At 37.8% G+C, this 13253-nt stretch overlaps 1 protein-coding gene across 11 annotated transcripts in view; it reads left to right on the top strand.

Moving 5' to 3' along the window:
• The window catches only part of Birc6 (baculoviral IAP repeat containing 6), a 218539-nt gene that overhangs the window by 69010 nt on the left and 136276 nt on the right, over window positions 1–13253 (top strand). For 7 of the 11 annotated variants that reach the window (XR_003846397.1, XM_029554049.1, XM_029554051.1 and 4 more), the window contains exons 12-20: window positions 1014–1239; window positions 3050–3210; window positions 4559–4690; window positions 5159–5290; window positions 7603–7781; window positions 9268–9401; window positions 10781–10942; window positions 11042–11173; window positions 11588–11685. Coding sequence is in view for 10 of the 11 variants with exons in the window: in XM_029554049.1 (XP_029409909.1) it covers window positions 1014–1239; window positions 3050–3210; window positions 4559–4690; window positions 5159–5290; window positions 7603–7781; window positions 9268–9401; window positions 10781–10942; window positions 11042–11173; window positions 11588–11685 (1356 nt within the window). In the remaining variant the exon portion in view is untranslated. The remainder of the gene's footprint in view (window positions 1–1013; window positions 1240–3049; window positions 3211–4558; window positions 4691–5158; window positions 5291–7602; window positions 7782–9267; window positions 9402–10780; window positions 10943–11041; window positions 11174–11587; window positions 11686–13253) is intronic. The other 4 variants (XM_029554048.1, XM_029554054.1, XM_017802184.2 and 1 more) reach the window with 2 other exon arrangements.

A 13253-nucleotide genomic window follows, 5' to 3' on the forward strand; every position in this document is an offset into this window, starting at 1 on the left:
ATTTTAATACTGGTATTTCTAGAAGATGTCTCAATTACCAAAAGGGAAAAAATGCTGTTTAAATATTTATTGCTATCAGAATAGCCTTTGGTTGTTTTAAATTTTAAAATTGATTATGGGGCTGGAGAGATGGCTCAGCAGTTAGGAACACTGGTTGTTCTTGCAAAAGACCTGCGTTTGAATCCCAGCACCCACATGGCAGCTACCAACTGTCAATAACTCCAGTTCCAGAGTATCCAACAGCCTCTTCTATCCTCCTCGGGCCTTGCGTGACACGGGTGCACTTACCTACATGCAAGCCATAACACGCATACATGTAAAATAAAAATAATAATAAAAAATTAAAAGTTTTAAAAATTATTTAGAAGAATAAATTTTAAAATTGATTATTAAAGGACACATAATATGAACTTGCTGGTATCTAGCACTTTGTGTAAATAAAAATTATAAAAGTTAATTATTGATCTGATCTGCTTTGCATTTTAGTACCATTGGTTTTGTTGCCCTTCTTGTGCTAAGACTTAGTGAGCCGTCTTCTAACAGACTGGGTTTGGGTTTCTGTAGTATTGAATGTTCTGTTTATAATTTAAATATTTATGATGTTTTTTTTAAATAAAATATTTTTAATTATGTGTATATGTGTGTGTCTGCACATGTATGTTTGGGTGCCTGTGGAGGCCAAAAGAAGGCATTGAATTCTCTGGAGCTGAACTTACAAGAGATTGTGAGCTGCCTGATGTAGATGTCAAGAACTGACCTGGGGTCCTCTGGAAGAGTAGCAAGCACTTTTGTCCACTGAGCCATCTCTCCAGCTTCCCAAAATGTACTTTTCTTCTATGCTGTTGTTTGGCCAGTGCTAGTTCCCTTGGTTAAATGTAGATAGCTTAGCCCACCTTTTCATTTTCTGCATATTTGTCGGTGTTGTTTTTGAATAGAGAACAAAGAAAAACTAAATTTCATCTTTTCTTTCTTTTTTTAAACCTTTTTCAAATACTACATTTACCACTGTTAAGGAGTTGATTTATTGGTGGACCAGCCTTTCACACTTGAAATCCTGACGTCTCTAGTAGAGTTAACTCGATTTGAGACACTGACGCCGCGATTTTCAGCTACTGTTCCTCCATGTTGGGTAGAAGTTCAGCAAGAGCAGCAGCAAAGAAGGCACCCTCAGCATTTGCATCAGCAACACCATGGTGATGCTGCTCAGCATACTAGAACTTGGAAACTACAGACTGACAGGTAAAATATTTCTCTATTATACTCTTAAGTATTTGTTAGGAACAACATGGACTTCTTAGCTATATTACTATTTCTTTTATTTTTGGAGTATTAATAAAAACTTTGTTTTTTGCAGTTGTCATTTTGATTTTGGATATTGCTACATTCTTCTTTTAAAAAAATACTTTATTTTTATTTTATGTTTATGAGTGTTTTGCCTGCATGTGTATAGTGTACCCGTGGTGTGCAAAATCTGCAGAGGCCAGAAGAGGGTGTCGATCCTTTAGAACTGGACTTATGGACAGTTGTTAGATGCCATATGGGTGGTGGGAATCAAATCCTGGTCCTCTGGAAGAACAGCAAATATTCTTAAACACTGAGCCATATCTCCATCCCCAACATTCTTATTTTCTGTTGTAGGATAAAATAATGAGAATAACCCATTATTTACTATTTAATTTCTTAGTCTACAAATCACTTTAACAAATAATTGTGTGCAGAAGTAGATTCCCGTAGACACTGGTAGTATGGTTCTACTGAAAGTTATTTCTGTGGGTAGGTATCCTGTGTCATATATACTTCAAAGATATATAAAACTATAATTAGACTAGCCTAGAGTAAGAGAGAGAGAGAGAGAGAGAGAGAGAGAGAGAGAGAGAGAGAGAGAGAGAGAGAAATCTCACCCTTGAGGGGTATATCTTAAGATTTGTAGAGTAAGAAAACCACTGTTTGGGGCTGGAGAGTTGGCTCAGCAATTAAGAGCACTGATTACTCTTGCAGAGGACCCCGGTTCGAGTCCCAGCACCTACACGGTGGCTATGAGCCGTCCTTAGCTCCAGTTCCAGGGGAATCCGAAGCCCTCTTCTGACCTCTGTGGCATTGCACGGCACGGGTACACTCATACATGCAGGCAATATACTCATACACATAAAAAAAAATATTAAAAAAAATAGTCATAATTTAAAAAAAAGAAAACCACTGTTGTTTGAGGGTGGTGAATATAGTAGAAAGTGTCAGGGAATAAGGTCAGATTCCCACATTGGTATTAGACTTTTGAGTACAAGAAAGATGTAATTTATTGTTCAGGAGCACATTACTGGGACTCCCATGTTAAGAATGGATTATAGGTGGTTGTGGTTGTGATGGTGGGACAGTATTAGAAGCAAGGATTTTAGTCTACTTGCTGAGCTGCTGATGCTGTTGGAACATAATGATAGTGATGGAGGTAGTGGAAAGAGTACTTGGATTCTGGACATGATTTGAAGTTAGAGAGGATAGACTTCTGATGTGTTAACATCTGGTGTGAGAAAGTAGAGTTTACACCTAGAGAATAGGTGAGTATAAGTTCTCGAAGAAAACTGAAGGTTCTCAGACCTCACTCATAGATCTAGGGTGGGTCCAGTAGTCTGTGGATAATTTGATATATTATAGAACCCCACTTGGAGGAACAAAGACTTATTGGTATGTAGAAACCTTAAGGTAGACATTTATCCCTAAGGTATATGTAGATCAGTCATTGCCCTAAGTTCCAGTTCTCTCTTGTGAGATACTTATTGCCTTAACTAACCAACCTCCCTCCCTCCCTCCTTCCCTTCCTTCTGTGTGTATGTGTAGTTCAGGTTGACCTCTTAATGTAACCCAGGGTGGCCTTCAGCTCTGGATCCTATTGCCTCAGCATCCTGAGATCTGTGTTTACGGGTGTGTACCACCATACCCAGCTTGAAAACCATTAATATTTATTGGAATATATAAATCAGCAAGTAGGAGATGTGATGCTAATATTATTATAAATGAAGATTTTTGCTTTATTATTTTTTACCTTATTTGACAGCAACAGTTGGGATGAACATGTATTTGAATTGGTTCTGCCTAAAGCCTGTATGGTTGGACATGTGGACTTCAAATTTGTTTTGATCTCAAACATCACCAATATTCCTCAGATACAAGTGACCTTGCTGAAAAACAAAGCTCCTGGCTTAGGGAAAGTCAATGGTAAGAATGGGTGAAAATTAGTATCGGAAGATTCAGTCTTGTGGTTTGGTTTCTTTAAACAGTTGATTTCCAGCTCAACTGTTATGTTTTGATGTCTTCCTGATCCTTGAAGCTATTTGCCTGCTCTAGGCTTTGTCATTTTTATTTTTTATTGTGAAGTCATCAAAAGGACATTTAAGATTTTTCCAGTCACTTAGTAATTTGCAGAATTCATAAACTTGAGTAATTGAATCATGTGTTTTGGGAAGTGAGATTAGTTCCTTTGTGAATTAGTTTTACTTTTATGATTATTAGCTTTATGCTTTTCTTTTCGTGAGAAGATTGAGGGTCAGAAAAGTATTTTGGAAATTATACTTAAAAAATTAGTGAAGTCAGCTTTTCATGTAATTCCAAAGCTATAACTTTTTATTTGTTCTTTTTAAATTTGATACAATGTCTTAAAAATAGATTGTACAACTTTACCATATTAGGAACTAAATGTTACTTCTCAGTTATTTAAAAGACAGAATAAGTTGGGTGTGGTGGCACACACCTTTAATCCCAACACTTGGGAGGCAGAGGCAGGAGGAGCTCAGTGAGATTGAGGCTAGCCTGGTCTACATAGTTCTAGGTCAGCTGAGGTTACAGAGAGAACCTATCTCAACAAGACCTAAAAATAAAAAATAAAAGACTGAGAGTAATTTTGGCTTAATGGCAGCTTAATACTGGGGCGGCGGGGTTGGGGGGGTCCCAGCATTGAAATCTGAAAAATTTCCTTTGTCTGAAATTTCCGTTTGTTTGTATACTTATGTGTGTCTGTGTTTTTGTGTGTATATTCTTTTAAATAATGACGTAATTTAATTGGCTTTTTTTTTTTTTTTTTTTCCCGGTCTTTTTGAGATAGGGTCTCCCTGTAGCCTCAGCTGTCCTGGAACTTACTATGTAGACCAGGCTGGCCTTGAACTCACAGAGATCCACCTGCCTCTGCCTCCTGAGTGCTGGGATTAAAGTTAGTGTGCACCACCACACCCGGCTAGTTGGCTCTAAGATGTAGCCAGCTTGTGTTTTAAAAACTGTAGGTGCTTATACTGTGTAGGTGTTTATACTGTGTAGGTGCTTATACTGTGCAGCTTAGGGAAGAACTTTTAATTTAGTTGTCAACAAGTTACTTCTTCCTTTAAATAATTTGTTACCTTTGTAAGAGGGAAAAATAGATAAAATCGCTTAATTTTCTCCCCTTGACAACCATTTTATATCACCTGTGATGAAAAATCCGGTAGTTCCCAACTTAGCAGAAAGTTTTAGTTTTTAGGCACAAAAATAATTGATATTAAGCTAAATTAAGTTTACTAATATTTTTATCCTCTAGAAACAGCAGTAGATAGGCAGATCACCTTTCCTTTGTCTCCAGCTCTTAACATTGAAGTGGAACAAAATGGGAAACCGTCCCTGGTTGATATGAATGAAGAAATGCAGCACATGGATGTAGAGGAATCACAGTGTGAGTTCACTTATAGAGCCATTGTCCCTGACAGTAAAAGGAGTAGTGATTCAAATGCATCGTGTTGGGCAAAGATTCCTTATGGCTTGCAAAAACTTGGTTTTAAGAATATGATTACAAAATAACCAGCAATTCTGCTTTGGCAATGTGCTTTAACTTTCAGCTTATTCTTGTGAATGCAGCTGCACTAATACTTGGCATTCTTATTTTTTAATACCTTGGGATTTGAAATCACGTCATGGCTCTATAAATCCTTTCTTGAAAATCAAGGTGAAATATAAAATGAGAGTGGAAAACAACACACAACACAACAAATAATTGATTATAATTCCTTAGCATGGCGATGATTTATGCGGACACATTCTAAGGATGGTATTTTGTATGGTGGTATATGTAAATGGGATGGATATGCGTTTATTACTGCATTTCTAATAACATACTTATAGAAAAATGTGTTTTTCTTTTTAGGTCTTAGGTTATGTCCGTTTTTAGAGGATCATAAAGAAGACATTCTGTGTGGCCCAGTTTGGCTTGCTAGTGGCCTTGATCTCTCAGGACATGCTGGGATGTTGACATTAACAAGCCCCAAACTTGTTAAAGGTGAGGTATTGCATCTTACAAGAGATTAAAAATATAAGCATAGTAAAAAGATGCCTTGAAAATTGATGACAGTATGCTGTTTTATTTGAAGCTCTCAAAGTATAATCAGCCTTTTGTGTCTGAGGTTGTTTCCTGTCATAAGTAACTGTAGTTGTGTGAAATTTCCATTCTAGTCCACCCTCCCTCCCCCCATTTAGTTTTGTTTTGGATAGGAACTCATGAAACAGTATCACAGTTTTGTATTTGTAGGAAATAACATGGCACATAGGGTGTGTGCTATCTAGTGAGGTGTGTGGAACATATATGTTCAAGGATAAAGGGAAGTTTTTTAGTACTTCACAACTGTAGCATTCATCCATTAAATTTTTGATATCTTACAATGTGTTTGGCTTCATGTTGGGAAGTAATGGAAAGCAAAAACAAATATATTATTTAGAGTACAAATTAACTTTGTTCAGTGACTGTGAAACTTACATTTTTATAAGAATAATGTTTTGACAGAATGGAAATGTGATTTTTTTTTTTAAATGATTTGCTATTTATTTCACTAAATTTCACCTACAACCCCAGAATCTTTGGAACTGGAAGCAGCAGTTACACAATTTTTGTTGAAGAGTAAAAGTATGAGTTATGAAAAAGACAGTTGTGAAACAGAAGATTTCAGAATGAGAGTCAGGTCAGATATGAGTACGCTGGTGCAGCAGTAAGTAGAGTGTAACAGCATTGGAATTCCTAGGGCTAAAACACAAAATCTAGTGTAATCCAAGGCAGGTAATAAAAAACATGGAAAGGAACAGAGTCAGCTTTTGTAGCCATTCGAAGATTTGGTTTGTTACTAAGTTATTAATTTCAGGATATATTTTTTTGTAAATTTTATTTTTATGTGGATGAGTGTTTTGCATGCGTGTTTGTAAGTGTATCTGTGCATGCAATGCCTGCAGAGCCCAGAAGAAGGTACTGAATCACCAGGAACTGGAGTCACTGATGGTTACTAGCCATTATTTGGGTGCTGGGAACTGAACCCAGGTCCTCTGAAAGAGCAGCCAGTGTTCCAACTGCTGAACCATTTCTCCAGCTCAATTTTAGGATATTTTTGCAATGTATTTTACATTATAGATTGAATCTGTGATCTCATTTTAGTTTAAACAAGTTAAAATGCATTGTGGGGACAGTAACCATTGAATACTGAGTGCCTTTTTGGTGATACACACAATAACAAGAGTTTTCGCTAACTCAGTTGTAGGTATTATTTCATTATACATGTGGAAAAACTGAACCACAAGAAGGTATATGTCATATGTCTGAGAAGAGCAGAGTTATTACCCAGAACCTGATAGTTATCCCAAAGCCTTTTTTGTTTTTCATTAAAACAATATTTGTATTGAGGCATAAAAATATTCCTTGGGTTTTTAAAATATTTTATTATTTTTATTTTATGTGTACGAGTGTATTGACTGCATGTATGTAAGTGTACCCGTGTTGTGCATTGCCCACAAAAGTCAGAAGGTGTCGAAGCTCTTGGAACTGGAGTTACAGTTGTTTGTTAGCTGCCGTGCCGGTGCAGGGACTCCAACCCAGGTCCTCTGCAAGAGCATTTTATGCTGTTAACTGTTGAGCCATCTCTCCAGTCCCTGTTCCTTGGGTTTTTTAACTCTAAATATTTTAATGCTGTGTGTATGTGTGTACATACATTTATTATATGTATGCATGTATAAGAAGGTTAGATAGGGCCTGGAGAGGTGGCACAGCAGTTAAGACTACATGCCGCTTTTGTGGAGGAACTGAGTTTGGTTCCTAGCACTCAAACCAGAAGGCTGACAACTGCCTATCACTCTAGCTCCAGGGATCCCAACATCTGGTCCTGCACTGGAGGGCACTGCTTTCATATGCACAAATCCATATATGTGTGATTAAAAATTGAAGGCTAGAGAGATAACTTAGTGATTAAGAGGACTGACTGCTCTTGCAGAGGACCTGGGTTTGGTTCCTAGCACACACATGGTAGCTAACAACAATATAATTCCTGGTACATGGGTTTCAATGCCCCCTTCATGCCTCCACAAGAATTGCATAACATGGGTGCACTTACATGCTGGCAAAACACTCATACATGTAAAACTGAAAAACCAATTCATCATCATAAGGCTCTCATCATGAAAGCTGTTCAATTATACATTCAAATGATATAAATTGGAAATTCTTGCCTTGTGTAGTTTTCTTTTTGTGGAGTTGCTAATTACCTTGCTCTGTGAAGATGAAAAACAGCTTTTTTTTTTTGGCAATCAGTTTATCTTACTACATCATTTCTCTAGGTATGGCAGGAGGAAAATATCGTTCATTTCTAATCCATGTCAAAGCAGTGAATGAAAGAGGAACAGATGAGCTTTGCAATGGTGGCATCCGTCCTGTTGTAAGACTTCCATCCCTAAAACACCAGAGCAACAAAGGCTACTCTCTTGCATCTCTCTTGGCAAAAGTCGCAGCAGGCAAGGTATGAAACTATAGTTTTGTTTGGTAACAATGCTGTGGCAAATGTCATGGATGAGATTTGACAAGCTCTTGGAAGGTGTATTTCTTTTGGTTCATATTTTACTTCATGCTTGATTTAAAATACATAATCAAGAAGAAAATATTTTATATTAACTTTAGAAAAATAGCGCTTTTTTTTTCGTCTTTTTGAGATAGGGTCTCCCTGTAGCCCCAGCTGTCCTGGAACTCACTATGTAGACCAGGCTGGCCTTGAATTCACAGAGATCCGCCTGCCTCTGCCTCGAGCACTGGGATAAAAGGCGTGCGCTACCATACCCAGCATGAAAAATAGCTTTTATAAAACTGTAGTCACTAGGGAGTAACTTTAGCAGGTACGTCCCTCTGTATTTTTTAGATCACAAGTGTTCTTTAGTAATTTTGTTCCTAGATTCCCTCCATATGTAAAATCAGCTTTTTTTAAAAGCATTTCAAAAAGATGTTTTGCAAAGTAGCTTTACAGATATGTCCTCATCTTAACTCATTTTCTACAAGTATATATATAGGTTAGGTTCTCCACTTTTCAAGGATCTTATCAGATTTAATCCTTCTAATGACTCTGAGTTAGGCAGAGCAGTTGCTTCATATTTCTATTAAAAGTGAGTGAGCCTTATTCATTCTCAAGTAGTACTGTAGCTAGGAGTGGAACTCAAGATTTTGGTTGTATAATCATTGATCCATTGGGCCTTTAAAGTAGGGACTATGACTTTCAATATTTTTCTATTATAATTTCTTTGAAAAATAGTAATTTACCATTTTCTTTTTTCTTTTTCTTTTTTTTTTTTTTTTTTTTTTTTTTTTTTTTTTTTTTTTTGAGAAAGTTTTTTCCTTTTTTCCAGTCCTGGAACACTATGTAGATCAGGCTGGACTTGAACTCACAGAGTGTTGGGATTAAAGGGGTGTGCCACCATGCCTGGCCATTTTCTTTTTTAAAAAAATTTATTTATTTATTTCTTTATTTCTTTATTTTAATGAGTGTATTGCCTGAGTGTATGTGAGTGCACCTGTGTCGTGCAATGCCGAGATAAGAAGGCGGCTTCAGATTCCCCTGGAATTGAAGTCAAGGGACGGTTCGTAGCCGCCATGTGGGTGCTAGGAATCAAACCCGTCTTCTGCAAGAGCAGTCAGTGCTCTTAACCGCTGAGCCATCTCTCCAGCCCGTAATTTACCATTTTCATCTGAGACTTATATTTTGATAATTATAATCCATTTATTTCTAATTTCAGAGTAATTTTTTTTTTGCTTTATTTTGTTTGTTTTTTTTGAGACAGGGTTTCTCTGTAGCCCTAGCTGGCCTGGAACTCAGTATATAGACCAAGCTGGCCTTGAACTCATAGAGATCCACCTGCCTCTGCCTCTCAAGTGCCAGGATTAAAGGTGTGCGCCATCACGCCTGGATCAGAGTAATTTTTTAGTGTCATATATTTGCCTCAACTTCTTTGTATGCTTAGGAAAAGTCATCTAATGTTAAGAATGAAAGTGCAGGAGGTACCCGGAAATCTGAAAATCTTCGGGGCTGTGACTTTCTTCAAGAAGTCTCTGTTACCATTCGAAGATTTAAGAAAACTTCAATTTCTAAGGAAAGGTAACCTTGTTTAATTATTCTGCTATTTTTTTTTTTTTTTTTTTTTTTTTTTTTTTTTTTTTTGTCTTTTTGAGACAGAGTCTCCTGTAGCCCCAGCTGGCCTAGAACTCACTATGTAGACCGGGTTGGCCTTGAACTCATAGAGATCTACCTTCCTCTGCTTCCCAAGCGCTGGGATTAAAGGTGTGCACCACTGTGCCCAGCTAGTCTGCTATTTTCTTTTCTCTGTTGTTTTGAGACAGCCTCAGGTATCCGGAGGCCAGCCTTAAACTCCTGATCTTTTGCCTTGCTTTCCCTGGTGCTGGGATTTTAGGTGTGCCCCACCACATAGGATATTTGTTTATTTATTTGTTTACTTATTTAATGTGTATGGGTATATTGCCTATACGTGTGGAAGCTCACCTGTGTTGTGCAATGCCCACTGAGATCAGAAGTGTGGATCTGATGTTGATCTGGGTGTTGGATCCCCTGGAACTTTAGTTATGGATATTTGTTTGCTGCCATGTGGGTCCTGGGAATCGAACCTGGGTCCTCTGTAAGAACAGCCAGTGCTCTTAACTGCTGAGATGGCTGTCCAGCCCCTACTTCATTTTTTTATCCTTGCTATCCATACAGTGTGTATTATATGCCAGAAATAGGTGAGAAAAGAAAGAAGCATGATTTGTGGCAATACTTACTCTGTTAGATCACATTATTGTAGCTTATTTTCTTTTCAGACATCCTGCATATACCATTTTAAAAGGATGATTGGCCCTTTTAAGTTAATTGATTTTTGCTTTAAACCTAAGGCCTTGAACATGTTGGTCAACTGCTTTACTACTGAAAATCCCAGCCCTAAGGCCTTTGTTTGTTTATGATTTTTATTTTTAAAATTTTTTAAAATGTTTTTATTTATGTGGATGAATGTTTTGCCTGCCTGCCTGTATGTATGTGTAACATGTGTGTCTAGCGCTTGCAGATGCCAGAAGAAGGTGATGATGAATTCTCTAGAGTAGGTATTACAGGTGGTTGGGAGCCATCTACCTTGTGGTCACTGAGAACTAAACTTGGGTCCTATGTAAGAGTAGCTAGTGCTCTTAACTGTTGAGCTATCCCTCCAGCTCTGACATCCATGATTTTTTTTTTTTTTTTTTTTTGAGACAGGGTCTCCCTGTAGTCCCAGCTGACCTGAACTCACTATGTAGATCAGGCTGGCCTTGAACTCACAGAGATCCACCTACCTCTGCCTCCCGAGTGCTGGGACTAAAGGCATGTGCCACCATGCCCTGCTGACATTCATGCTTTTTTAAAGAGCCACTCCATAACCCAGCAGTTGCATAGCCTTCTTAGCCTATTTGTTATATTTTCATTGGTAATGTTATTCATGTTTTCTGTTTTAGGGTTCAGCGTTGTGCCATGTTACAGTTTTCAGAATTCCATGAGAAGCTTCTTAACACTCTTTGCAGAAGAGCAGATGATGGCCAAATCACAGAACATGCTCAGAGTCTTGTGTTGGATACTCTCTGTTGGTTAGCTGGAGTACATTCAAATGGACCCGGAAGGTTGGTAATTAGGATTTTGCTTGCCAGTGATGGATTGTCCTGTGGCTGTTATGAGTCAGAGTTCAAAATAATTAATGTTTTTCTACTATTGTTTTGCAGCTCAAAGGAAGGAAATGAGAGCCTACTTTCAAAAACGCGAAAATGTCTTTCAGATATTGTACGTGTTTGCTTCTTTGAGGCAGGACGAAGCATAGCCCATAAATGTGCTCGATTTCTGGCCTTGTGCATTAGGTTGGTGTGTTTTTAAATTGAAAATATACTTTGTAGATATACTTTCAGTTTGGTGGCTGGTACCTTGTCTGTCATGTCAACAAGTGTTAATCACTTTAAAGGAAGAATATTGGGTTCTTACAGCAAAATGCCATATTAAGTAAGTTTGGTAAGAGGAGCCCTTCACTTACTTTCACTGTCTGATTGTCAACCACCTTATTTCCTCTCATATAAATCTTGCTGTGCCTTCTAATATAGTACAGTTCATTTTCTGTTTATCTTGAAAAGTAACTGCCTAGCAAATATTTAAGAGTATTAGCCTTCCTTAGCCTTTAGTAGTGGAAGATTTAAGTATTATGCCAAGTTTAGTGTTGAATTTAAGTCATAAATAATATCTTTAAATTTGTTTCTTTGTTTTTTTAAACAACTTTCCAGTAATGGCAAATGTGACCCATGTCAACCCGGATTTGGATCTGTTCTATTGAAGGCTTTACTTGACAATATGTCCTTTTTACCAGCAGCAGCAACTGGTGGTAAGTAAAATTGCTTCAGTAATAAAAACTATATACATAGTGATTAACTTAATAATTATTTTGTTCTTTATCCTAATTTTCTCCGTGGTTTATCTGATTATTAATATACTTTTGTGCTTGTGTGTATGTGTACAATGTTTGTTGATATGCAGGTGCACCTATATGTACAGTACATTTGGAGGCCAGGGCTACCTCAGATGTCATTTTTCATAAATGCTTGTTTGCCTTATTTTGGAGTCAGGGTCTCACATTGGACTAGATCTGCTTGTTAGGGTAGAATAGGTGGGTGACAATCTCCAGGGATTCTCCTGTCCACCTCACTGGTGTACCACCACACTTTTTTTTTTTAAAGTGTATTCCAGCTCAAATGTGGGTCCTTTTGCTTGGAAGTTAAGTACTATACTGATTTAGTCATATAATCACACCCATATTTTGTTTTAGGGATTAATAACTTGTAGTTTGTTCTCTATATACTTTTTGTTTAATAATATTACTAGGAGAGGCTGGTAAGATGATCCCAGTAGGTGAGGGTACTTGCTGCTGGGCCTGATAATCTGAATTTGATCCCTAGGATCCATATGGTGGAGTGAGGGAATAGACTCCTATGGGTTTTCCTCTAACTGCTACATGTCCCCAAAAACAGCACAGACACTAATTTCTAAACATGCTGTGGCATAGGTGCCCTCAGACATACACATGTGGACATATACACAATATATACACATACAATTTTTTACAAATAGGTATTACCAAGACTAGATAAGAGGTGTAGTGAACAGTAGGCCACCTCAACACTTTTTTTTTAGTCCAACATTAATGAATTGTTTGATTGTTTATTGGCCCAACATTTGAGGTCACAGACTGCAGTGTTAGAAAGTGCTATGGAAAATAAGACATGAGGTTGCCATTAAATGTTCATATTTTATGTGATTGGTAGTGATCATGGCAGACTGAGTTGACTTAAAGGGACCAGTGAAGAACCTGTCGAAATGCCTTTCAAGAATAAGCTTACTAAGCTGGGTGTGGTGGCACATGCCTTTAATCCTAGCACTTGGGAGACAGAGGCAGGTGGATATCTGTGAGTTCAAGGCCAGCCCGGTCTACATAGCAAATTCTAGGCCAGCTGAGGCTACAAGGAGACCCTGTCTCAAAACACAGCCCCCTCAAATTAAATTAAATTAAATTTAAAATGTAATAAATTATTTTTTTTATGTGTATGTGTATATTGCCTACATGTAGGTAAGTGCACCCATGTTGTGCAGTGCCTTTGGAGGTTCCTCTGGGACTGGAGTGACAGTTGTTAGCTGCCATGTGGGTGCTGGAATTTGAACCTGGGTCTTCTGCGAGAGCAACCAGTGTTCTTAACTGCTGAGCCATCTCTCCAGCCCCCCCGAAGTGTGTGTGTGTGTGTGTGTGTGTGTGTATGTATATATATATTTTTTTAAAAGAATAAATGTAATCCCATAGGGATTTGCAAAGCTATCCCGAGTGAGTGTGTGTGTGTGTGTGTGTGTACACCCATGACATGCTACAATGCATGTGTGGAGGTTAGAGGACAATTTAACCAT

This window comes from Nannospalax galili, unplaced genomic scaffold (assembly GCF_000622305.1).
Source record: "Nannospalax galili isolate Female #2095 unplaced genomic scaffold, S.galili_v1.0 scaffold344, whole genome shotgun sequence".
Classification (NCBI taxonomy): domain Eukaryota; kingdom Metazoa; phylum Chordata; class Mammalia; order Rodentia; family Spalacidae; genus Nannospalax; species Nannospalax galili.